Source organism: Primulina tabacum, chromosome 9 (genome assembly GCF_025594145.1).
Source record: "Primulina tabacum isolate GXHZ01 chromosome 9, ASM2559414v2, whole genome shotgun sequence".
NCBI lineage: Eukaryota > Viridiplantae > Streptophyta > Magnoliopsida > Lamiales > Gesneriaceae > Primulina > Primulina tabacum.
In genome coordinates, this window is record NC_134558.1 from 4,066,743 (window position 1) to 4,093,042 (window position 26,300).

At 37.2% G+C, this 26,300-nt stretch overlaps 2 protein-coding genes across 2 annotated transcripts; both read left to right on the forward strand.

Moving 5' to 3' along the window:
* The first annotated feature begins 1,967 nt into the window (after positions 1 to 1,967).
* LOC142556784 (uncharacterized) lies at positions 1,968 to 2,747 on the forward strand. The gene has a single exon (XM_075668278.1). It carries the CDS (start codon positions 2,062 to 2,064, stop codon positions 2,617 to 2,619), a length of 558 nt encoding a protein of 185 aa, XP_075524393.1. The 5' UTR covers positions 1,968 to 2,061; the 3' UTR covers positions 2,620 to 2,747.
* A 4,968-nt stretch (positions 2,748 to 7,715) lies between these two features.
* Positions 7,716 to 8,700, forward strand: LOC142556872 (uncharacterized). Its single transcript, XM_075668370.1, has 2 exons — positions 7,716 to 8,192; positions 8,311 to 8,700. The coding sequence occupies exons 1-2, from the start codon at positions 7,716 to 7,718 to the stop codon at positions 8,698 to 8,700; spliced, it is 867 nt and encodes a 288-aa protein (XP_075524485.1).
* Positions 8,701 to 26,300: the final 17,600 nt, after the last annotated feature.

Consider the following 26,300-nt stretch of genomic DNA (forward strand, 5'->3'; position numbering starts at 1 on the left):
CACATGTCTTTATTTGATTATCAATTATCAAAGATATTATTCAACATCATAAGTAGTGAAGTGGTTATTCGGTATCCATACAAATCGAGAAGTTATTAAGAATGCTTTGTAAAGACTCGTGCCGGTAGGTTTAATAATGTGGATCCAAGGCCGAAATATCAAATTTGTCTATATAAATTTGTAAATTTAGCTATTATATAACCTTATGATTGAGTTCAACATACACTTAGATTGTGTTTGAATTACTGGATTCGATGTCGTGTTTTTCTAAAGTCTTTTATTTGTTTTGTCAGAAAAAAATTGAACCGATTTTTCAATCCACTTCTAATCATTCTTACTCCAAATCAAATTAATTAATCTAAGTGTAACTTTGCTACGTTTGGTTTGGAGGATAAAATAAACTAATGATTAGTACGTAAATGATAAAAGAAATCATTGTGATAGAAATGTAATATATAATGTAAAATTGTATTTTGTTTGGTATGATTTTTAAGTGTTGGATAATTTTGAATTTTTTGATGAAATAACAAAATTTTTTTGAATTTTTAAGCGGCGGGGGTCAGCCGTCAGTAGGCGGCGGCCGACCGGAGCTGGTCGACCGACGGCGGCGGTCGACCTGCGACGACTGCGGTATTCAGGCGGTCGGCCGGCAGTAGGCGGCGTCGGTGGTCGTCGTCCGGCGACAGTCGGCGGTGCCGGCGGTCGGTCGTGGCGGTGAGTTTGAATATAAGAGAAGGGTAAAATTGGAAAAATAGGATGAATTAAGAGTTGTATAAATAATCCTAAGGGGTGAGGAGTGATTATTTTATCACACTTTATACAACCTAATCATTTACAGGAGGAATTGAGTTGGTTAAATAAAAATCGTATCAAACGCTTGATTAGGTGGGTTTAAAAATCATAAACACACCTAATCCCATGAACCAAACGCCCCTTAGAGTATAGCACAAATGTATATCCAAAAATTCACATACGTACATGTGGGATCAATGATTTTGTTATGCTGACCCCACATATAAGAATGAATAAGGAGTTGTGTTGGTATGAAAAGATTTGAATTTGAGTGGGCATTTAAGGATGATTTGTTATTGAATGGATTTGAAATCAATCACAATTTATTTTTAAAAAAATAATTAGTTGGGATTTGAAGTCTATTAGCAAATTAAGTTGTCCAAACAAACAAAGGATTTGTTTATTATGGATTGAAACATTAAACTTCATATTTATCGATTCAAATGCAACCCTTAAACATATTATGAAAGGTAAATGTTAAAAAAGTAAATAATAAGGAAGCAATTATATGTGTCATTTTATGAATTATGAATTTTTCCGTTGTCTCTTGGCAAAGTGACTTCCGATTATTTTTTATGTTAGGTTTGTCGTCGTCCGAAACAATGATACTCATGTGAAAAGTATTCAACTCATTCTTTTTTCTCCATGACGAAGAACTCATGACCATTAATATTTAGAAGTACATTGGGTAAATATCATACATTTTTAGCAGCCTAGGCATCTTTTTTGAAAAAAAACAAACATAAAAACTCAGATGAGACGGTCTCATAGATAAATTATGTGAGACGTATTATAAAACTACTCGATTCATGCAAAAAAATTATTTTTTATCGTAGATTTACTCATGAACTAATAGCATGGAATCATGCCTAAAACATTATTTATATATATATATATATAAAAACTTTGGATTAGATATATGATAGATGCAACAAACAATTAGTATGTTGTGTGTGTGACGAGAACAAAACATAATCTTAAACCTGTCCACTCAAGAATAGACGTGCAGTACATGATAAATAATATATATTTATCATTATTATTATTTTTTTTTAAAAAGGTAAATATTATTAAATAAAATAATAATAAAAATGAAATATTCTGAGTTTGTCTCCGTGATTCAATTTGCCCAGATCTCCACTCCTCCGCCTCTCTATATAAACCTTTCCATCCAACCTCCTCTCTCTCAAAACCTTACACTATTTTCATTTTAATTTAATTTTTATTATTAATCGAATTTAATAATATCTACTTCCTCTGGTTTCTTCAATGGCGGAAACTCTTACTCAACCAAAACGCCATAGAGAAGAACAACCCCAGCCCCTTGATTTCCAAGACTCGTACCCAAATACAAAGCGCCACAAGCCTTACAACACCATACTCTCTCTTCTCGAGGAAGAAGAAGACGAGACAGAGCCCACCCCGGAGCTTCCGAGTGAAGATCTCTCGGCCATGTTCACGACCCTTCAGCAAGAACTCTCTTCCTCCACGGCCTTCGACGACTTCGATTTCGTACCCTGCACGGCGGTGGAGGTGGCTGACCTAGCTGCACACCACCAGAAAAGCACCGAATCCTCCACCTCCGCCGTCTGCAGCCCGAGATCCGGCGACGGGGAAGGAGAGGAGGATGAGGGGGCTAAATCGGTCATCAGGCATCTTCTCGAAGCCTCTGATGATGAGCTCGGGATTCCAAACAGAGAGGATAATGACGTTGGGTTGAAATCTGGGGAAAATTTTCCTTTTGCTTTCACTGATCATGGGCTGTGGGAACTTGAAGACGAGACTGCTAACTACTACACAGTCTTGCAGTCTGAGCTGTTCATGTAGCTTTTGTTCCCCCTTTTCTCTTGGGGCTATTAAATGGAAATTAGATAATATTTAGGGATGTAACTATAAAAAAAAGGAATCAAGGGGTGACGCAGGAAAAAGAAAATGGAGGCGATTTTGTGTTTGCACTTTGGTCCCTATTCTTTCGTAGAATAGCTGTTTTACCCCTTGTTAGGACATATGTTAAAAAAAAGTAGACGTTAAGAAAAAGGAAATGATTGATTCCCCAACGTGGATACTTGATATTTGACAATTATGTATGCATATATATATATTAATATATATATATAAATTAAAATTTTGTGAGAAAATTATTAAATTAATTTTAACATCCTTTTAGGCTAACTGTATTCACCTTTTGTTAAAAATACAAAAAATACCTCATATAAAGTTAATACTATCTTAGATTATATTTTTATTTTAAAAATTAAGAATAAAACTCTCAATTAAACATGTCTAGTTTTATAACATAAGAGCTAAATATGAAAGTAGGTTTTTGTGATACTGGTTTTACGAATTTTTACATGTGAGACGGGTGAATTCTACTGATACGGGTGAATTCTACGTAATACTCTTAACGTAAAAAATAATATTTTTTTATGGATGATTCAAACAAGAGATTTATCTCATAAAATACGACACGTGAGACCGTCTCACACAAATTTTTTGCTTAAATATGATTGATTTTTTAAAAAAATGAAAGATGTTTAAATCTTTTAATATTTTTTAGTAGCTTCAATTTTTTGTCTTTTGGATTTTTCCTAACAAGAGTTGTTGCAAGTAGCAAAATTCTCACATTAACATCATAACCTAACCTAAAAATATATTTAGGAGAAAGTTTTGGTCGTACCAAACTAATTTGTATTAAAAGTTGCAAATTATATAAAATCCATGTTTTTAAAAACAGATCGATGTCGAGAATAGATCACTGCTCCGATCTGAATTACACTTCAAAAATCGATCGAACAGGTGAACCGATTAAAAATCGATCGAATTTGTTATTATTATTTTTTAGAATATTTGTTTTTAGAATTTAATTGTTTCTTAATTTAAAATATTAATTTTATTTTTGTTATATATATATATATGATTATTTTGATTTTAAATTTTGTTAAAAATATTATTTTAGTAGTATTAGATCTTATTTTATTTGTAATTTTTGTTTAGTATATATATGTATTTTATTTGATATTTTGAATATATGTATGCATTAGATTTTAAATGTTGGTAAATATTTTTTAAAATTTTTAGAATCTAAAATATATTATTTATTATAGTATATCATTATTTTATATAATATAAATTGAAATCATTCCAATCTTATTTTAAAATAGATCGGTTCGATCACCGGTCCGATTATGAAAACATTGATATAAAATATAATAATTAATTAAAATTTAAATAACTTTAATTATTATATTTTATTTTTTAAAAAAAAGGAAAATGATTTATTACTCAAATAAAAAAATATCACTCTAAATCAAAATCTCGCGTTGAAATTTAAAACGACATAAAAAGAAGAAGAAGATTTCAAGATTAGGTTTCTAAATTTTAATATTAGTCACTTGGCCCTAAATAATAGAATAAATTTGTAGTATGTTAATTTGATTATTTATAATTTATACAAATCTTTTAGAATGTTGAATTGCTTTAAATATAAAGACTTGTTACGTAGCCCAAAATAAAATTTAAAATAAATACAATTTTTTATAAGTAGACTGAATTATTTGATATTCCAATTTCCCCCTTCGGAAATAAGAATATTAAATTGATTATCAATAACATTGATATCCCATGGATTGGCCCGCCATCCCTGACCCATCCCAATCCCAAATGAAAGACAGGCTCATCAAGGGTCCAGGTATTCTCCTATAAATACCAGGTTTGAGTGTTCATTTGATTCATTCACTATATTATTTTCAGCAGCACCCTTAGCTGCTCCCCCATATATCCTCAGTCTCTGACTTGAGCATCGGAGGGGCTACACCAGGACACCCTCCTGGCCCTTTTCTAACGATCTTATTTGTGATTTCAGGCTCATGGTAATTCAAAACCTGCGTCTGGACTGGGGACACTTGCTCGAAGTGGACCCTAAAATTTTCTGTGAGTATCACTTGGCGCCGTCTGTGGGAAACATTTGAGTTGAGACGTAGAGATGGTAGGGAAGAGAGGGAGAAGAAGAGCTACCCCAGCATCATCGTGTCCTCAAAGAGGACCCGAACAGTCTCATACTGAGGCGAGACATGAACAACCTCGTCAAGATACAAGAACTGAACAACCTCTTCAAGAGACCAGGGCCGAGCAACCCCATCCCAATGAGAATGTGGGGAACTTGACCCTGGAGCAGCTGGGCCAATTCATCACTCGGACAGTGGATGAAGCCATGAAAAGGAACCAAGAATATATGTTCGCTGAGGAGCAGGCCACTCGCCAGGAGCGAGAGGAAAATGTTGAGGGACAGCAGAGCAGGATGGAAGAAACACAGCCCCTCCCAAGCGAAGGGAATGCGGAGATGGGAGAGATGTGGAAGAAAATACGGATGCTGAGGCAGCAGGAGGGAAGCCGAGCACCGACCCCCAAGAGAGGAAGTCTTTTTCACTGGCCATTCTGGAAGAAGGAATTCCCCCAAGTTTCCGACAACCAAATGTTGGAGAATACGAAGGACATACCGACCCAGAAGAGCATTTGGAGAAATTTGAGAATGAGGCTCTGTTGCTTCAGTATACAGATGGAGTGAAATGCCGGGTGTTCTTGGCCACGTTGGTGAGGTCAGCCCAGCAGTGGTTTAATACCTTGCAGCCTAACTCCCTATATTCTTTTGAGGACTTTTCAGTTGCTTTCTTGCACTGGTTCGCCAACAGCAAGAGACATCAGAAAAATTATTTGAGCCTGTTCGTGATGAAACAGCAAGAGTCTGAGACTTTGCGAGAATTTGTCCAGCGTTTTAACAATTCAGCGCTGAAGATACCAGCAGCTACCCCGGACATCATGATAAGTGCTTTCACCCAAGGCCTGAGAGGAGGGGAGTTTTTTAAGTCGCTGGTCAAGAAGCCTCCGTCGAGCTACGATGATCTGTTTGCTCGAGCTGAGAAGTATTTAAACTTGGAGGATGCCCAACGGTACAGAAGGATGGAGAACCGGCCCAGAGGAAGTAGAGTTGAGGGAGCGGAGAAAGGGGGAAGGAAGAGGGGTACGAGGGACGGAGAGGAGGACACAACTAGAAGTAGAGGAAAATTCTCGTCACATGTTCCTGTGAATAGGAATCGTGATAAAGTGACGGAGGTGAGGGAGCCATAGGGAAGGTGGGAGAAGTCACAGAGAGCGGAGGGCGGAGTTAGGATGCCTTCGGTGGACAGCTGAGAGGGATCCTCATCCGGGGACCGACCAAAACCTCACCCGTCTCCTAGGCGGGGTCGAGGTCCTCCTTGGATCAACCAGAGGATCGGAGAGCCGAGAAGAGAAGGGCAGGGTCAGGATGCTCCTCGGGAACCTGTCGAGCCGAGGAGGAGAGCAGACGAAGATAACCACCCCACGAGAAGAATGATTCACATGATCTCGGGGGGTGCTACTGATGGAGACTCTGGGCTAGCCGGAAAGCGCACGGGAGGAGGTTGGAGAATTTTGAGATATCCAGTGGTGCAGACTTACCCCAAGATCCTGTCATCAGCTTCGGGCCGGAAGACCTTCGAGGCATCGTGGCTCCTCATAACGATGCCTTGGTGGTGAAGGCCACCATTGCCAAGTACGATGTGGCAAGGATCTTCATTGATAATGGGAGCTCTGTAAATATATTGTTTAAGAGCACGTTGGATCAGATGAAGGTAGAAGGATTCGAGTTTGATCCAGTCTCCACTCCTCTATATGTGTTCGAGGGCCATGCCATTCTGCCGCTGGGTCAGATTACTCTTCCCCTATCTTTGGGACGTGACTCTCGGCGGGTAACAAAGATGATAACATTTTCCATGGTGGATACCCCCTCATCATATAATGGAATCCTTGGGACGGCCAGCCTTAAAGGATTTCAGGGCCGTAGCTTCTACGTATCAACAGAAGTTGAAATTTCCTGTGGGAAAGAAGGTAGGAGTCTTGTGTGGAGACCAGAAAGTGGCGCGACGATGTTATGAAAGAATAGCGAAAGAAGAGGGGAAGAGGGCTCGTGTGGAGGTCAATATGATTAGAAGGGGGCGAAGCGGGTTGCCCGTGGCACTGAGGGAGGTTCATGAGGTGATGGATGAAAAGCCGGAGATTGTGACATTGGGGCCCGATGAGAAGACGCTCAGAATAGCCCCTGACCTTGACCCAAAAGTCAGGGAAGAACTCAGTACTTATTTACAAGCTAATCTCAGAGGGTTCGCTTGGTCAGCCCAAGAGCTCACAGGGACGAGCCCAGATGTGGCAGAACACCGATTGAACATCTTACCGAATTCTCGTCCCTTGAAACAGAAGAAAAGACACTTCGGGCCCGAGAAAGATAGAGTTATAAAGAATGAGGTGGGAGAGTTGCTCAAGGCTGGGCACATTCGAGAGGTACAATTTCCTACTTGACTCTCAAATGTCGTACTTGTTCCAAAGAGTTCAGGGAAATAGAGGATGTGTGTGGACTTCAGAGACCTTAATAAGGCATGCCCTAAAGATTGTTATCCTCTGCCCCGGATAAATCAGTTCGTGGACTCCACAGCGGGACATCAATATCTGTGTATGTTGGATGCTTATCAGGAATATCACCAAATCCCCTTAGCTGTGGAGGACCAAGCTAAAGTGAGCTTCATCACCTCTGAAGGAACTTTATGCTACGTGGTCATGCCCTTCGGACTTAAAAATGCCGGAGCCACGTATCAACGATTGATGGATAGAGTCTTTTTTGAGCAGGTTGGGAGGAATGTCGAAGTGTATGTGGAAAACATCATGGTAAAGTCTAAGGATTCAACCCAGCTCATACCTGACTTAGTGGAGACCTTTTCCACCCTCAGGTCCTATGGGCTGCAGTTGAACCCTCAGAAGTATATTTTTGGGGTGAGGAGTGGGAAGTTTCTGGGCTATATGGTGACAGAGAGGGGGATTGAGTCTAACCCGAGAAGGTTCGAGCTATCCAAGAAATGGTTTCTCCCCGAGGACCGAATGATGTGCAGAAGTTGACAGGGAGAATCGCAGCGCTGGCGAGGTTTATCTCGAGGTCTGCTCACAGAAGCTTACCGTTCTTCCGAACTTTGCGGAAGGCGAAAAAATTTGAATGGGATCCAGCCTGCGAGAAAGCTTTTGGAGAGTTGAAACAGTACCTTGCTGAGCTGCCTGTCCTGGTCAAATCGACAGCAGGTGAGCCTTTGTGGGTATATTTATCTGCCACCGAGGGAGCTGTGAGTTCAGTCCTTGTCAAGCTGGAGGGGTCAACTCAACAGCCAGTCTATTATGTTTCACATGCACTCAAGGGGGCGGAGATAAGGTACTCAGGGTTGGAAAAATTGGCTTTAGGCCTTAGTGATGACTGCGAGACGGTTGAGACCCTACTTCCTATCTCATTCAATTGTGGTGCTCACCAACAGTCCATTAGGGAAGATCTTAACTCATTCAGACATGTCTGGTCGTTTGGTAAAATGGACTACTGAGCTGGGAGAGTATGACATCCAGTATGAGCCAAGAACAACTATCAAAGCACAAGCCTAAGCCGATTTTCTGGCTGAGATCGTGCATCAGGAGAATGAAGACCCTTGGAAGGTGTATGTGGATGGTTCCTCGTCGAAGGATGGAAGTGGGGTGGGGGTAGTACTGATTTTACCAGCTGGAAAGGAAGTGAAGTTAGCTGTACAGTTTGACTTTCGAGCATCCAACAATGAGGCAGAGTATGAGGCTGTGTTGGCAGGACTTCGAGCAGCCAGAAATGTGGGAGCTACCCGGGTACTTATTTTTTCTGACTCACAGCTGGTAGCACAACAAATGAATGGAATGTATGATGTGAAAGATAAAAAACTTATTGAGTATGCTCAAGAAGTGGACAGAGTCAGAGAGAAATTAACAGAGATTACATTTGAACAGATTCTCATGAAAGAAAATGAAAAGGTGGACACTCTAGCCAAAATAGGCTAGAACAATGGGAAGTTGGAAGACTAAAGATGTGGTATTTCAAGTTGAACTCACACCTCACACGAGTTTGCCCGCAGTTGAACAAAAGGAGGAGGAGGATTGGAGGACTGACATAATTACTTACCTAAAAGAGGGAAAAGCTTCCTGATCAGCCTCGAGAAGCTCGTAGTTGAAGATAAAGTGTTCGCGTTATGTGATGGTTGGACAAATGTTGTATAGAACATCTTTTGCAGGGCCGCTTCTTCGATGCTTGAGTTATCAAGAGGCTGATTATGTACTCCGAGAAGTTCATGAGGGGTGCTGTGGAAATCACCTGGGGGATTATGCGTTGGCAAGGAAGGTGCTGCTAGCCGGTTATTGTTGGCCCTCAGTGCTGCATGATGCTCAAGAGTTAGTGATGTCTTGTGATAGTTGTCAACGTCATGCCCGGTTGCATCACCGGCCGACCGCGATTATGAAGGCTATCTATCACGGCCGCCTGTCCTTTTGACCAATGAGGAATGGATATTGTGGGGCCTTTTCCTATAGCTCCTGCTCAGAAGAAGTTCCTATTGGTAGCAGTTGATTACTTTTCGAAATGGGTGGAAGCAGAGCCTTTGACCAGAATCACTGAGAATGACGTCCTGAAATTCCTATGGAAAAATATAGTGTGCAGATATGGGGTGCCTAGAAGGTTGATATCTGATAATGGGAGACAGTTCCAAGGGGCTAAGATCCAAGCTTGGTGTAAAGAGATGAAGATCCAACAAGTCTTTACATCTGTAGCTTACCCGCAGAGTAATGGGCAGATGGAGGTGACTAATCGGACGTTGGTACATGGTCTAAAAGTTCGACTCGGCAATGCTAAGGGAAATTGGGTGGATTAGCTACCAAGTGTCTTGTGGGCATACCGAACCACTCCAAGAGAAGGAACCAAAGAAACTCCTTTCAGTTTGGTCTATGGTAATGAGGTAGTGCTCCCGGCTGAGATTGGGCTGGAGTCAGCAAGGGTAATGTTTTACGACGAGGACAATGGTGCAAGACGCACCACTGACCTTGATCTTCTGGAAGAAATGAGAGATGCTGTTAGTATTTACATGGAAGCTTATAAAAATCGCATTGTGCAGTCTTATAATCGAAGGGTCATTCAAAGAAACTTCCAAGTAGGTGACTTGGTCCTGAGGAAGGTGCAAGAAGAGCAGAGAGAAAAGTTGGACCCAAAGTGGGAGGGTCCCTTCAAAGTTATTGTAAGATTGAGCTCTGGAGCCTATTATTTGGAGAATGTGCAAGGCAAGACATTGAAGAGGCCCTGGAACGCTTATCATCTTAGAAAATATTATCCTTGATTTGATTGCTGATGTATTTCATTTCGAATTTTCCTATGTAATCATTTGGAATTCAATAAAATCGAGTTATTATTTTCAGTTCATAAATGTTGTTGTATTTTGAGGGCGTTGAAAATTTATTTTCTTACTTAGGATGTGCCTAGTAGAGGAGCAAAGTTGGAAGAAGAGAAAAAAATTTATTTTTCTACTTAGACTGTGCCTAGTAGAGGAGCAGAGTTAGGGCGGGGAGAAAATTTTATTTTCCTACTAATGCATCACCTAGTAGAGGAGCAGAGTTTGGAAGAAGAGAAAAAATTTATTTTCCTACTTAGGCGGTGCCTAGTAGAGGAGCAGAGTTAGGGCGGGGACAAAATTTTATTTTCCTACTAAGGCATCGCCTGGTAGAGGAGCAGAGTTTGGAAGAAAGAGAAAAAATTTTATTTTCCTACTTAGGCTGTGCCTAGTAGAGGAGCAGAGTTAGGGCGGGGAGAAAATTTTATTTTCCTACTAAGGCATCGCCTAGTAGAGGAGCAGAGTTTGGAAGAAGAGAAAACATTTTATTTTCCTACTTAGGCTGTACCTAGTAGAGGAGCAGAGTTAGGGCGGGGAGAAAATTTTATTTTCCAAGTAAGGCATCACCTAGTAGAGGAGCGGAGTAGAGTTTGGAAGAAGAGAAAAAAATTTATTTTCCTACTTAGGCTGTGCCTAGTAGAGGAGCAGAGCAGAGTTCAGAAGAAGAAAAAAAATTTATTTTCCTGCTAATGTATCACCTAGCAGAGGAGTTAGAGAGCAAGGGTGTTGAAAATTTTATTTTCCTGCTAAGGTATCCCCTAGCAGAGGAGTTAGAGAGCAAGGGTGTTGAAAATTTGATTTTCCTGCTAAGGCATCACCTAGCAGAGGAGTTAGAGAGCAAGGGTGTTGAAAATTTGATTTTCCTGCTAAGGCATCACTTAGCAGAGGAGTTAGAGGGTGAGGGTGTAGAAAATTTGATTTTCCTGCTAAGGCATCGCCTAGTAGAAGAGTTAGAGGGTGAGGGTGTTGAAATTTTATTTTCCTACTAAGGCATCGCCTAGCAGAGGAGTTCGCACTCTGCCGATTTTATTCACCCTAGTGATTTAAAATCATCATAGATAAATTCAGGAGAAGCAGTGAATGCAAATGCAAAATACGCAATATGACGGAAAACGAGTTCATACATACCAAAAGTGCGCAAAAGAAAAGATATAAACGTCATAAAATCCATAGTCGCATAATAATATGAAAAGTAAAGCAGTGCAGAAAATGACAGAATGTGGCCCGAAGGCATACAATGTCTGCGTAAATGAAAAATAACGCAAGTAAAGGAGCTCGGTTTAAGAATCGGGGGGGAGACTCGCTATGAAACTCTCAATATCAATGAAGTTAGTAGGGGCGCCTGGCGGAGGATAGCCCTGAGCCTTGAAGAGGCCGACTGCACCCTCGAAACCCACCTCCAGAAAATGATAAGCTTTAGGGGCGCAGATATCATTGAACTCCTCAGACTTGGGGAATTCTTCCTTGAATTTAGAGGCTTCGGAAGCATGTTGCGCCTTGGCCTCCTTGAGGTCCTTACGGATTTGTGCTGCTTCAGCTCGAGAATTCTTTAACTTTTCCTTCAGCCTCTGGTTCTCCTTCGCGTGGTCCTCTGCCCGCCGCTGATTCTCCTATTTCTCCTTCAGAAGCTCGTCACCTCGAGCTTGGAGCTCCTTAGCATGCGTCACTTTCATCTCGTCGATAGTAACCTGAAGTTGTTCGTGAAGAGCCTTGCCCTCGCGTACGTATTGGCATGCAGGAGATCGAGTGGCGTTAGCGCGCTCAACCAACTCCCCTATGTACATCATGCCCTAAATAAGAAGACAAGAGTGAAAAGATGACAAGAAAATTACACATGTATTGGACATCAATCTAGAGACTAGAAGGAGAAGTATACCTCAGTGATACTGCTGCATGTCCGGCGAGTGAGTTCAGACCACCCCAGTGAATTCATGAACGCTGCATCCGCGTCGGAAGGAAGCTGATACATTATCTTGTGAGCCAGATGAGTCGGACCCCACACCATGATGGCCGAATCCAAGGTGTATAAGGGATGTACCCCCGGGGAGGCCCCTCATCTGACCCGGACCTTTCTGGAGAAGAGACCAATACGACTGAGATCTCAAAAATCTTGCGCTTACCGTGCGGTGGGACTGACAGGCTATGATCAGTGGACGCCTTCTTCTTACCAGACGGAGGAGGTGGAGAGGACGCTCTCTTTGGGGCAGAGAAGGATGAGCCTACATTCTTCTTCGCAGCAGTAGGGGAGTTAGCAGGTCTCTTCGCAGTAGTGGAGCAAGAACCTGTTTTGTTCTTCTCAGCCGTATTACAATCTCCCTTCGTGTCCGTTGTGACTGTTGAAACGACTGACTTCTGGGGGGCAGAAGAGGAACCCCCAACTTTCTTTTTCGCAATCTCGCGAAGCAATGCGCATTCATGATTCTAACACCTGCAAATAAAAACAGTGAACCGAATGAGAATATCGTCAAAGAACACAATAAGCAAAAGAGAGACAGAAAGGGTGAAGAGATGAGAATATCTACCGGCGTCCTCCTTCAATTTAATTTTCGCGGGACTTAACCCAGCATGGCCCAGGAGATCTTCAGATAGAAGTTGGGGAATACTAAAGCATCGATCTCCTAGCACACTCATTATCTCCAGATACTCCTTATCCTTCTTATAACCCTTGGAAAGTTCAGGCTTGATGAAAGTAGGATACCAATCATTATAACAAGTCAATTCTTCGGGTGGCTGGATAAAGAAGGAGTGTTTTTCCAGTCCTTAACATGACTAGGAGCCCCCTCAAAAAGCTTATGGCTGGACCGAGAAATCACATAAAAAGGTCCTTCTTTTGATCTGGACAGAACTAAGAAGTAGGAGAAAGTGGTGCAATTCAAAGGGGGGTCTATGGCCCTGAATAGCACAGCAAAACAGCTTATCAAGCGGAGAGCATTGGGAGTGAGAAAACCTAGGTGCACCTGATAGTACTTGCTCAATTCTTGGAAGAAATCGCACAAGGGAATACGAAGACCGGCATCAAGGTGGTGCTGAAAGAAGGTGTAGCAGCCCTTGGGAGCTAGATAGGGTCGGTCCTTAGAGGTAGGAATGATGATCTCATGGGAGGGAGGAATGTGCCACAGAGCCCTAAGTATTGACTCGTTACCAGGAGGGATATGGGATGACAAATGACTGTACCATAAGTTATCCACTTCAGATATGTTCATCTATTGGGTCACATGGCGAACTTCCTTACGAGGACGGCTATGAGTGGTGACTTGCTCCTCATGAGAATCAAGGGTAAATTCAGGATCAGCTAGGGAAGTCCTACTCTGGCTAGACCTGCTAGACCCGCTAAACCTCTCGGAACCACTCGAGGAACTAGACTCGGAATCGGAATCGGAAAAATACATAACTATTAAGGATAATCAAACAAGTAAAGGAGAGAACTGACCCGAGTAAGACGTGGAAAAGTACTCAGTAAATAGGACCGCAAGAACGTGGTGGGGAGGGCTGCGCTCGGGCGAGCGTGCTGCGGCGGGGCGGGCGCTCGGGGGCGAGCTTGCGCGCTCGGGGGCGAGCGTGTTGCGGCGAGGAGTCGGGCGCTCGGGGGCGAGCTTGCTGCGGAGGGGCGAGCTTCCGCGCTCGGGGGCGAGCGTGATGCGACGAGGAGTCTGACGCTCGGGAGCGAGCGTGCTGCGGAGGGGCGAGCGTGTTGCGGCGAGGAGTCGGGCGCTCGAGGGTGAGCGTGATGCGGCGAGGAGGCAAGCGCTCAAGGGCGAGCGAGGCGCGGTGGAGTCAAGCGCTCAAGGGCAAGCGTGCTGCGGAGGGGCGAGCTTGCGCGCTGGCTGGACGGGGCGAGGCGATTGGGCGAGGAGGGGCGAGGGCGAGGCGTGGGCGTGGGCGAGGTCTGGGGCGGTGGCTCGGGCGATGGTGGCTGGGTGAGGGTGTGGTGATATGAGGCGTCGGCGTGGGTTAGGCCTGGGGCGGTGGCTCGGGCGATGGATGCTGGGCGAGGCATTGGCTCGGGGTAGAGTGGGGCGATGCGAGGTGATGACAGGGCGAGGCTCAGGCGGTGCGAGGTGGTGGCTGGGCTAGGCTCGAGGCTCGGGCGAGGCGTTGGCTCGAGATAGAGTGGGGCGGTGCGAGGTGATGGCTGGGCGAGGCTCGGGCGGCGGCTCGAGCGAGGCGGTGGCTAGGGTGTGTACGACAATGACGGTGAGGTGATGATGAAGCTGCGTTATGGTTAACGCACAGGTGAGGCGTGGGCTGGGGAGAGCTGGTAAATGAAATTGAAGAGAAAATTCTGTTGAGGGGAAGTGAAATTGAAGTGAGGAGGGGACCTCTATTTATAGGGGAAGTCCGACCAAATCTTTCTTTTCAAAGCAGGATTGCGATTTGATTTGTTTCCAACTTTTTGGAGATTGACGAACGGCTAGAAGAAAAGGCACAACTCGTACCCGGTAACCCGAGGACAGCACAACTAACCGAACTTCGAACCTGCGATTCAGTTCGACTCGGGAGGGGGAGACTTGTGATACCTCATGGATGGGCCCGCCACCCCTGGTCCATCAAAAGCCCAAATGAAAGACAGGCCCATAAAAGGCCCAGATATTCTCCTATAAATACCAGGTTTGAGTGTTCATTTGATTCATTCACTATATTATTTTCATCAGCACCCTTAGCTGCTCCCCCCATATATCCTCAGTCTCTAACTTGAGCGTCGGATGGGCTACGCCAGGACACCTTCCTGGCCCCCTTCTAACGATCTTATTTGTGATTTCAGGCTCAGGGTAATTTCAAAACCTGCGTCTGGACTAGTGACACTTGCTGGAAGCGGACCCTAAAATTTTCCGTGAGTATCAAACATTATACATTGATATGGTACGAGGATGTTAACTCGAGGGTATTGTTTCGAATCTCTTGTGACAACTAAAATTTATCTAAACTTTTGTGATAATAAAGAAATGGACTTTACGCAAATTGTTGCACTACTCAAATGGATTTCGGGGGATACCGTATAAATTTACTGGACTCTGTTTTTGAACATAATTTATTAATCGTTGAGAGACAAAATTAGTTAATATTCTAGAACATTTATTATTGTATACTAATTTTGAAAAAAGGACAACCCGTGATATTATTTGCGTTAAAAAAACTTTTTTGAGATTATTAACGTTGGAAAGTTCAAATATTTAAAGAGACAATAATTTGATATTTAGAACTATTGAAACCCTGAATATTTATTTGAGTAGGTCTCTAGTGAGACAGTCTCACGAATTTTTATACGTGAGACAGGTCAACTCTATCGATATCCTCAATAAAAAGTAATACTCTTAGCATAAAAAGTAATAATTTTCATGGATGACCCAAATTAGATATCCGTCTCACAAAATACGACCCGTGAGACCGTCTCACATAAGTTTTTGTCTATTTATTTAAGCTTTCAAGATTTTTTTGGAGAATCATCTCGCTGCTCTATGTCTTCACATCATTTCCCATGAATACAAATCCTGCTGAGACTGGTTCATAATGATCAAATCATTCTTTTTGATACGTCGTGTGCCATGTCGCTCCTGAATCCATAATACATGTGTCACAAAATTTGTGTATGCCTTCTGCAGCTGTTGCCGCTTCGCTAAATAATATTGCACCACTGCTTGAAATACGGACCACATTTCCTTGAGAACTATTCTCGAAACTCGCACACTCTTTCTTGAAATGCCATTTACCATCACATTTAATAGAAGTAAATACTTTTCTTCTTATTTTTCAACTTTGATCTACCTCACCTTTGGCTCTCACTGGAGTCACGATCTATAAATATTTCTCTTATCATCGGTAAAGCCTCTATATGCTTTGAAGTTACCAATCTATCTTCCTTATTCTTGCGTCGATTTTATTTTTTGAGAGCTGCAGTTAAGACATCGTCGCATTTTAGAGAGCCCAAAAGAATATTGTTGGTTAAGTTGATGATAAGTCGATCATATGAATCTGGTAGACTTTAAAGTAGAAGCTCTGCACATTCATTTTCCTCTATTTTATGTCACATAGAAGTGATTTTAGCAAATAGAGTATTTAGTGTGTTGATATGGTCGGTCATCGATGAGGATTTCGCAATCCGAAGAGTATAAAGCCTAATCTTTAGGAAAATCTTATTGTGTATTGACTTGAGCTCGTACATCTTTGTCAGAGTATCTCAGATAACTTTTGCTGTTTTTATCTCAGAAATACTTGACAATACTTCCTCTGCTATAGTCAAGTGCAAATTGACAACAACATTATCATTCATCTCATTCAACTTTCCATAGTCCGTCATTTTCAACTGTCTATTTCCAATAGCCGCCAAACAATCCATCTTTCTTAAAACTGCTTGTATATTTATTTTCACAACATAAAATTGTTTCCATTGAATTTTGTTATCTCGTAGCTGCTCGTGGTTATGTCTATAATAATTTAGTAAATAATCTCGTCTTAATAAAAAAAATCTCAAAAAAATCTTTTTTGATGTGAAAGATCAATCTAGAGTACAACCACAAGTATACTCAGAATTTTAAGAAATTTTAAATTAAGTACGGCAACTTGAGATAACAATATGAAAATAAAGTATAAAAATGGATATCGAGATTTATGTGGAAACCCCTAAAAATCATTATGATAAAAAACCAAGGACAAGATGAAAAAAAATTCTACTATAATATTTTATGGTGTACAAACACTAACTATGTTTTCAAAGAGAACACATTCTCTTAAAACATGAGAACAAACACTTCACAAATATTATATAATAAATAGAAAGAATAAAAAAGAAAACTCAAGAATATAATGAATTGCTTGAGAATTGGACGAATGAAATTTTCGAATAGTACCTCTATTTATAACCGAATTTATGAGGTATGAAACTGGTTTTTTCTTCTTCAATTTTGCCAACTCTCATTAATTCTTATATGTCATCTAACATATTGTCGATACGTTCATTCCTCTAAGCACTTTTTCGATCCATGACACATGATAAGTCATACTTATTGCTGGAATACAAGATCCAATTTGCAAAGTGGACGAACCGAATCTACTCCAAATGTGTATAATTTTTTAACCGAATCTACTTCGTTAAATGAGGTACTTGAAAGAAAAAAAAAATTATAAATTTCTAAAAAAAATAAAATCGAAATATTAACACGACAATTATTATTATTAAATTTAAAAAAGTACAAAAGGAGTAAGATGTTAAGCGCTTTGTTTGGGTAGTGCTTGTGGGGGAATGATTTGCCTTTTTGAAACACTTTTTTTCCCAAAAAATAAAAAATAAAATATTATCTTATTTATTTATCATTTATTCATCTATTTATTTGAATGGACAATTGGGGAATCAAATCATGTTAGGGCGGCTCGTGAATCATGCCCGCATTACATGTGAGATTTTTTTTTTTTTGGGAAAAAGAAAAGAAAGGAAAAGAAAAGATATTGTTTACCTAATTGGAGTGGATCCTCGACTCGTCTCCCTTCGTTAACCATACCAAATATAAATTTTAAAGAAATTTGTCAAATAATTAAAAATATAGATTATTAGACGACACCTAATAAAGGTCCAAAAAAGAAATTATTTTTTACCAATTTTATATATATATTACTTTCTTTTAATAGATATTAGAATAATTTTAAAAAATAAAAATGAAAGATTCTTGAAAAAAAAATATTTGGCTGATACCGTCTGAGACTATGAGGGGAATAAAAAAATTGTGATTTATATTTTTAAAAAAATATAAAGTTCTGAATTACGTTAGGTCACTTCCTTTTAGAAAATTTTGGTTTTGTAAAGATAAATTTGAGATCGGCTTGTGGGTTTTCATGGTAAGTGCTTTAAACTTGGTGTTTATTTCCTAATAATTGACTTTATAAAAATGATTCTCTTCCACGATATAATTGGATTTGAGTTTTTTTTTTTTTAATAGTATAAATGAGATGATATCACGTATCTTTATCGGTGAGACGTGTGAAAGTAGTTCCTACCTATAATGAAAAGTAATACTTTTGATATTAAAAATAATATTTTTTTAATGGACTGTGTCGAGTTGGGTTGAAAATTTGTCTAACAAAATTGAGGCGTGGATTATTTTTTATGGTATTATATATATATATATATATAAATATTTATATTTAATATTTATTGCTATTGGCTTCATTAGTTATGATATTATTTGGTCCCTTAAAAAGTAAGTAATAAATCCCTTTTATGTATGACAAAAATTTGCATGAGATAGTCTCACGAGTCTTATTTTGTGAGACTAGATATCTTATTTGGATTATCCATGAAAAAATATTACTTTTTTATTATAAGAGTATTATTTTTTATTGTGAATATCGGTAGGGTTGACTCATCTCACAGATAAAAATACGTGAGACCGTTTCACAAAAAATATATTCTTCATGTATTGGGGAGAATAAAATATTTGGCGTGCCATACCCGCTTGAAGTGTAACACTTTTGTCGATAACTCCAAATTACATTTTCTTTCTTTTCTTTTATAATTTTATTAGTCTAAAAAAAATTATTAGTTTTTGATAATTACAAAAATGATCCTTACCCTACCATTAAAATTCAATTTAGTTCCCATGGTGTTCTTTTAAAATTGCCCAATATTTCTTGAAGTACCCACTTCCTAAATTGATATGTATCCCACAAGATTATTTTTCGAAAATAATGGAATACGATCACCTCGTTACTTTCGTAATCTAATTATTATTTAATTTATAATATATTTCCCAGAAAATATTTTGGATTTAAAAAATAAATTATTCAAGTCAAGAGGGCGTTCGAACCGTGTCGTTCGAGATATTATATTATTTAAAATATTTAAGTTTTACTGTAATCATCAACAATAATTTTTGATAAAATGATAAATACTCGATCTTTTATATATATTTTTTCGATTCACATTCTTTACTAAAAAAAAATAACTATGTATATTCACTTTACAACAATGCCAACGATATTTTTGAATTTAAAATAAATTAATGTAAGAACTTTATTCAATATCTTTTTTAATTTCCTTGATAGAAATATATAAGAAAGAACATCTGCCCGAAAACACAACCAATATTATTTTTTCCCAGAATAATAAATAAAAACAAAAACTTTTATTAGATTTTCTTACGAGTTAATTTTGTGATACGGATCTCCAACCCGATCCGTCTAAGAAAAATATTGTTTTTAAATATCAAAATTATTATTTTTCATTAAACGTATGAATCGGGTAAACCCACCTCACAGATAATATATATTGATGAAATAACCTCACAAAAAATCTACTCAATAATAAAATATCTTTTCAATCAAAATATCAAAACATTATCGATGATATTATTATTATTTTTTTGAAAAAATTGATTATAAATTTTACATTTTAAAATATTTATTTTTTAAGGGTACAATATCAACTATTCTGGTGGAAGCATATTTGTACAGAACACAGGGTGGGGCCCAGAGGAAGTGTGAAGTGTACAAATACAATAAGGAAAATGGTACGGGTCCCACTAAAAATGCCGTGGTCCCCTACGAAATTTATTACCTGGCGTGCAAGTGGGTTTTGTCTGCCATGTCCATGTCCTTAATTATGAGGTCATTATGGTTTTTATTTTTATTTTATTTATTTTAAATTTGAGGAGAATTTGGTTATACTTCGATCTTGACCAAATATCTCATTTTAAATTGCAAAAAACTTGTGTAAGGCGGTTTTATTGGACGTATTTTGTGAGACGGATATCTTATTTGGGTCTCATCAATGAAAAAGTATTACTTTTTATGCTAAGAGTATTATTTTTATTGTGAATATCGATAGGGTTGATCCGTCTCACATATAAAGATTCGTAAGACCGTGTCACAAGAGACCTAATCTTTTAAATTTGAGAGACGAGCAATAAACTATCGACTATATTTTTTTCCTTCTAGTCATCACAAAATAGGGTCATTAGGGGTGTTTTGAAATCAGATCAAATCGATCCAACTGATAAATCATAGTTTGATTGGTTTTAAAATCGTCCAAATCGAAAATTGGTTTGGTTCAAGTTTTGGATTTTAAAAAATTGAACCAAACCAATTTAAATCGATTACACTAATAAAAAAACATTATGTAATATTTTTTTGTTAATTTTGTGTGATTTTTGTTAAATATATAAATATATTGTTTGATATTTAGTTTGTATTCTATTAAGTGAGCTAGTAACAATACCATTTTATTGATAGTAGATTTTAGAACAAATAACATAAGTGCACCCCTAAAATTTATAATTTTTGTAAGTCCTAAAATTTGTAACTTGTATGACTATTTTATTATTATTTTACTTATAATCATTTTATTTTATGATTAAATACAATGTCCACTCAAATTTTATTAAATATCAATTGTTATTTTTTTTGAATTATAATATTTCATGTACTAATTTACTATAAAACTCAAAATTTATATTCAATCATACAAATTAGACCAATCCGAACCAAACCGAAATTAATGGTTTGGTTTTGCTTGAATTTTTGTGAAACAAATATAACATGGAACGCTATAACATCTCGTGGAAAGTCATATATATGTGTTGTCTCTTCATATATCTTTTCAGGTCTCGGAGAAACATGATGTATTAAATGCTTCCAATATGCTTGTACAAACATCTTGAGACGTTCATGGGATGTACACCAACATATGAATAACGTATCAAAATTATATATATATATATATATATATATACACAAAACTTTTTATAGACAAATAGTGTCATGAAGATCCTTCTAGCTTATAATACAAGAAGAGATTCTTTCGAAGTTCAAATTTTCTTGGCGACATCTACGTCGATAATCTTCAATTTAGTGTCGGAAAGTTGCATTTTCATCTTTGAATTTAAAAAAAAAATCGTTTCAAACTTGAAATCTTGAAATCAATCTTTGAATAAAAAAAATATCGTTTCCAACTTGAAATCTTGACATTAATATGTGAAGCTACGAGCACACATGTATTAATATTCTAACTTAACATTGAAGCTTCGTTTCGTTTATCGATAAATGTTTGGACCACTCCTGGTTGGTTGTTCTCACCATCGTAAAGGGGAATTATTCCCCACCAATTACTTTACCAACAAAATATTTTAACTTATTTTATTTTTTTAAAGTAAGAGAACCACAGAAAAGAAGAAGACGATAGTCGAGCTAACAACATAAACAAGTTTTAAATAAACCATTATTTTAATAACAAATTAAACCATCCAATAATTTTTTATATTTAATCACTTGAGCGTACACACACAATATATACAATAAGAGTATGTCTTTTGTGAGACGATCTCACGAATCTTTATCTGTGATACGGTCAACTCTACCGATATTCACAATAAAAAAAATAACACTCTTGGCATAAAAAGTAATATTTTTTCATTATGACCAAAATAAAAGATCCGTCTCATAAAATACGACCTGTGAGACCGTCTCACACAAATTTTTGTCATATACTATAATTTCGATATGCTGTTTACTAATCGTGTCTTTTTTTGCGTTAATCACTGAAGTGACACTCACTCTTATTGAACGTGATGAACCATGTCAAAATTATACGTTAATTAGACGAGTGACACATCAGTAATAACTACAAAGACGAACACGATTGATTATGTATCGTATCAAAATTATATACATCAGTCTAAATTAAAGTTGATTAATTATGTGAGGTAGAAAAAGGTTAAATGCACAGACTAATTTGCAGAAGAAGTCCACAAGTATATAGTTGTTTGATTGAGATGTTTATCAACTTTTTCATTGCAAATTCTGGCAACAATTTCTTGACATGGTATGGGGCATCTACTTTTCCTTGCAAATTGCATACCATGACATGGGACACAAGAAAATAAATAAATAAAAATTTGTGGGTCCCAAATAATAATTATTAAATTTCAGATCCATTCTCCAAAAAAAAAAAAAAAAAAAAATCCAGATCCCAGTTAATTGATTTGTCCCCACCACTTGTTGGGATGCATTTATATTGCATTATTGTCTCTTCCAAGCTATCAATTTCATTTCTTCAACGTCAATAGCGTCGCACCAACAGTACGGTACATAATTAAAATGGGTTTTTCCCTCCAAAAATCATATATATTCTTTAAGAAATATTATATTATTACGTGAGATGATATGTGATATCGATCTATCATATCCATACATATAATAAAAATTAATATTTTTTAAAAAATTATAATAATTTTTTTTTGTGGGTCGAGTTGAAAATCTGTCTAATAAAAATAACTTAGATGATGTTTTATATAAGATTAATACTCAATATACACACACATATTGTGACGCCCTTGAACCGACCAAGGTATTGTGTAACACGAGAGTTATTCTCCAACGATATATTCGAAAATAACAAGCCTCAAAAGTAGGGGTGTCAATTCGGATGAATTGGATGGGTTGAGCAACAATAATGTTCAAAAATTGCTAAACCCAAACCCAACCCGAACCCGATCCAATCCGAAAACTCTCAAACCGAACCTGAACTCGAATCAACCCGATAAACCCGTGTAACCATTTGAATTTTTTATAATTTTTTCAAATAAAATTAAATAAAATTTAAAAAAGTAATATTAATATTTTAATTTAAACACATAATAATAAAATCTCTCTCATATATATGATTTAAATTTGAAAATCTAATTTAGAAAAATAAAATATATTTATTAAATCAAATAAACAATTATTTAAAAAATTAAAAAATGTTTAAAATAAATAATAAATCATGAAAATTTATGATATAAATACACAATAAATATTTTTTCAAATATACAAAATATAAGCAATATTTATTAATTATATTTTTTTAAAAAAATTAAAATTTTCGAATCAACCCGAACCTAACCCAATCCGATATTTTTTTGGGTCAGCTATCGGGCCCAACCGGATCTGGCCCGAACCCGAAAATCCCAACCCAAACCTGATTTTTTTCGGGTTGAATCGTGTCGGATTGGTGGGTCGTGTCTGATTTTGACACCCATACTCAAAAGTATATATTTCATAAACCAATATATTCATTTATAATATCAGGATATATTGTCTGATATAACTTCAAATATTGTTCAAGAGTGACTGAAATGTAAGACAAAATGTACCTAACTCATTTTGACAACCATAAATATCAATAAGATTACCATGTATATTATATTACTGTATATTTAAATCCCATATATTCTTGTTTTAATAAATTTTTCAATATAATTTTGAAATAAGTGTAAATCAGATGTGTTATATTTCTATCTTGGGAAATTGTAATTTTGGTTATATTTTTTTCACGTCACACAAGTTAGCATTGCATCGTTGCCATATTAAAAAAATGACTAAAATTGAAAAAAAATAAAATACAAACTTGAATTTTGATAAATATATCATACCAAAATACAATTTTCCATTCTATCTTGTCTGATTTTAATATCTATGGAAGAAGATGATTTGGTTTTTAACCCCTTTTTTTTTCCTCTTGAGAGAATACAAGTTGGCGTGGTTGATCAATATTTGAGCTTATATGTGAATATCTATGTACTCTGGATTGTCGGTTAAGTTAAATTCAAAATAAAGTGATTACTTAATGTTTCAGGTTATTGGGCTTCAATGTATCTAATATGTTGTGTGTTTAATGTGTAAATACATAAGTGTAATTTTTGTTTTTATTATGAGATAAATCACAAATATAAGAAGATAATGATAGACATTATATATATATATATATATATATATATATACAATCACATTTTCTATTCTCTCATTAAAAAAATAGTTCAGAAAGATAAAATAAAAAGATTCTCTCAAGGAAAGAGCACGTAGATCTGAAAGATCAAGATATCTTTTAAAAAATTCATAATTATGGCTTCAGATACAGTTCCCCTTAAGTTTTCAGTCAAATTTTTTATGAATATTTAACGTAGATATGAAAGATCAAGATATCTAATGTACACTAAAAAGTAAAAAATAAAGACTAATATTTTTATCTTCATGATAAAGAGGAGAAAGGAAAAAAACAGATTAGGGTCCATCTATAACATTCGCATCCTATATGCTAGTGGCAGAAGAAAATTGGAGTTCAAATAACTTGTCCTGGATTTTAAATTTGTTTTTTACATGATTTTTATTTATCAATTTTTTTGACTCCGTTATTGAGGATAACCCAAAAATACCCATGCCCCTAGCTGTACGTAAGTTGACTAATTTGTCATAAATTTTTGGAAAAATTTGTGTTTTATATATATGTTTACGCAGCAGTGTTTCTTGTCCATTAAATTATTATTTTTTCCTGGATTTATCTGCTATCAAGTACTTGCGTGTTCACTCGACGCACACATCGATTTCGTCATCTTTAGAGTCCAAGTCTACTTCTGTAACGTTGGTACCAATTTAATATAGCTATAATTTTTATTCAATAAAATTTTCTAGTTTTAGCACATATATAAACATAATATACGTTTGAATGTAATAATTGTTTTTGTTAGATAAAATAATCAAAACATGGTGTTTGAGTTATTGTACGATTTAAAAGATTCGAGTTCTACTGTTATCACATGCTATAACTTTTGATAAAACGACAAACGCTCGGTCCTACAATTGGTATCAGAGCAATTGTCACATGATCGATTCTCATTTATTGTAATAAGTGTAATATTGATAGGAAAATTGTTGGATATAATAATTGATTCTACTAGGTAAATAATTGAAACGTGGTGTTTGAGCTACCGTACGATTTAAAAGATTTGAGTTTTAGCATTGTCCACCAGCTATATCTTTTGATAAAGCGACAAATGTTCGGTCCTACTATAATAAAACAGCTCAAACATCATGATGACCTTGTTTTTCAGTGCTCATTTACTGATGTTCGGTCCTATAATAACAAACCATGTTTTTTTTTTGTGTGAAATTTATTATGTTCCAAATTGTAATTAGGATGTGATAAAATAGAAGCGTGTACTAAAAAAAAATGTGTTGATTAAGTCACGTCCAATAAACATCTATGAATTTGTCAAATTTTCCCGCATGGCTGCTACACATGGCCAAGTTATCAACTCCACGCTACAATAGCCATAACCAGCTAGCATCAATGATAATTATTTCAAATGAAGAAAAAAAATAAAATAAAGTAGGAGATAACGAAAAGAAAAAAGGCATAAGAAGAAAATTTGCATCTTTATGGCATGAAAGTAATATATGTGGTATCCTAAATACCATATTTCTGACTCGAGATGTTTTCATTAGAGTATTGACAAACAGCAAGAACGACGAATGGGTAGCCTGAAGAACGAAAAAATAATGACTCGTTCATATTTCATCCTATTTTCCAATCTTATCAAATAATGGATACTATATATTTTATTAGATTCATTAACCAACTATATGTGTTGCATATTGATGTGATCCGCGTAAATTGGGTGAGCTAAATCGAGCAATTTACTGGATCGAGTATAAAATTGATGAGGGATGAGAGCACATCGAGATGTGTCCAAACTAAAGATTTTTCTCCCAGAGAAAAGCTGGTGCTGACCTGCAAACACGAAGATAACCACGTGAATGGGCGCCGGAGAAGTGTTCGGCGTGACCACTCCGATGCTGAAGTCAGTGGGTGAATGAATAAAATCAATGTAGCAAAAAAATAATGTGCCACTGGTATATAAAATTTTAGAGAGTTTTATGGTAAAATTATGTGGGCAATATATATGTGAATCCCTGCAAATGCTAAACAAGCCTGATATTTATAGTAAGAAAACCACTGATGACCTTGTTTTCAGTGTCCACTTACTAATTATGGCAAAATGGTTGCTCATACCCTGTTTTCTGACACCAACTTCTCTGACACGCCAAACTGTCCCTTTTGCCCTGTCAAATCCATATGATTTTGACAAGATAAGGTATCACATGCTCGTGTACTCGAGTGCGATGTTATTATCGAGGTAACTCGTGTAGAGAGCCATCACTTGAGAACTCGTCTGAAAGCCCAGGTTTCTAGTAGCCCAGAAAAATGATGCCTCGGACAGTCATTTGCCCGGCTATCATCGGACTGACCTAAAGCTTTTTATGCTGTAATTCACGACCCGAGATCATTTAGTACCCTTGACCCAGGTCTCCCTCGAGTATCACATACCATGTCATTGAGTGAATTCAGCTACGGTAGAATTTACATATATGTAAAATATTTAAGCAATACATATCTATATCATATAAATATATTTAATAAAATAT

Bases quoted from the DNA above. Each gene is read 5' to 3' on its own strand.
- LOC142556784 (XM_075668278.1), top strand. From the start codon at position 2,062: ATGGCGGAAACTCTTACTCAACCAAAACGCCATAGAGAAGAACAACCC.
- LOC142556872 (XM_075668370.1), top strand. From the start codon at position 7,716: ATGGTTTCTCCCCGAGGACCGAATGATGTGCAGAAGTTGACAGGGAGA. The intron at 8,193-8,310 runs GTCTGGTCGTTT...ATCGTGCATCAG, and splicing joins ATCTTAACTCATTCAGACAT to GAGAATGAAGACCCTTGGAA.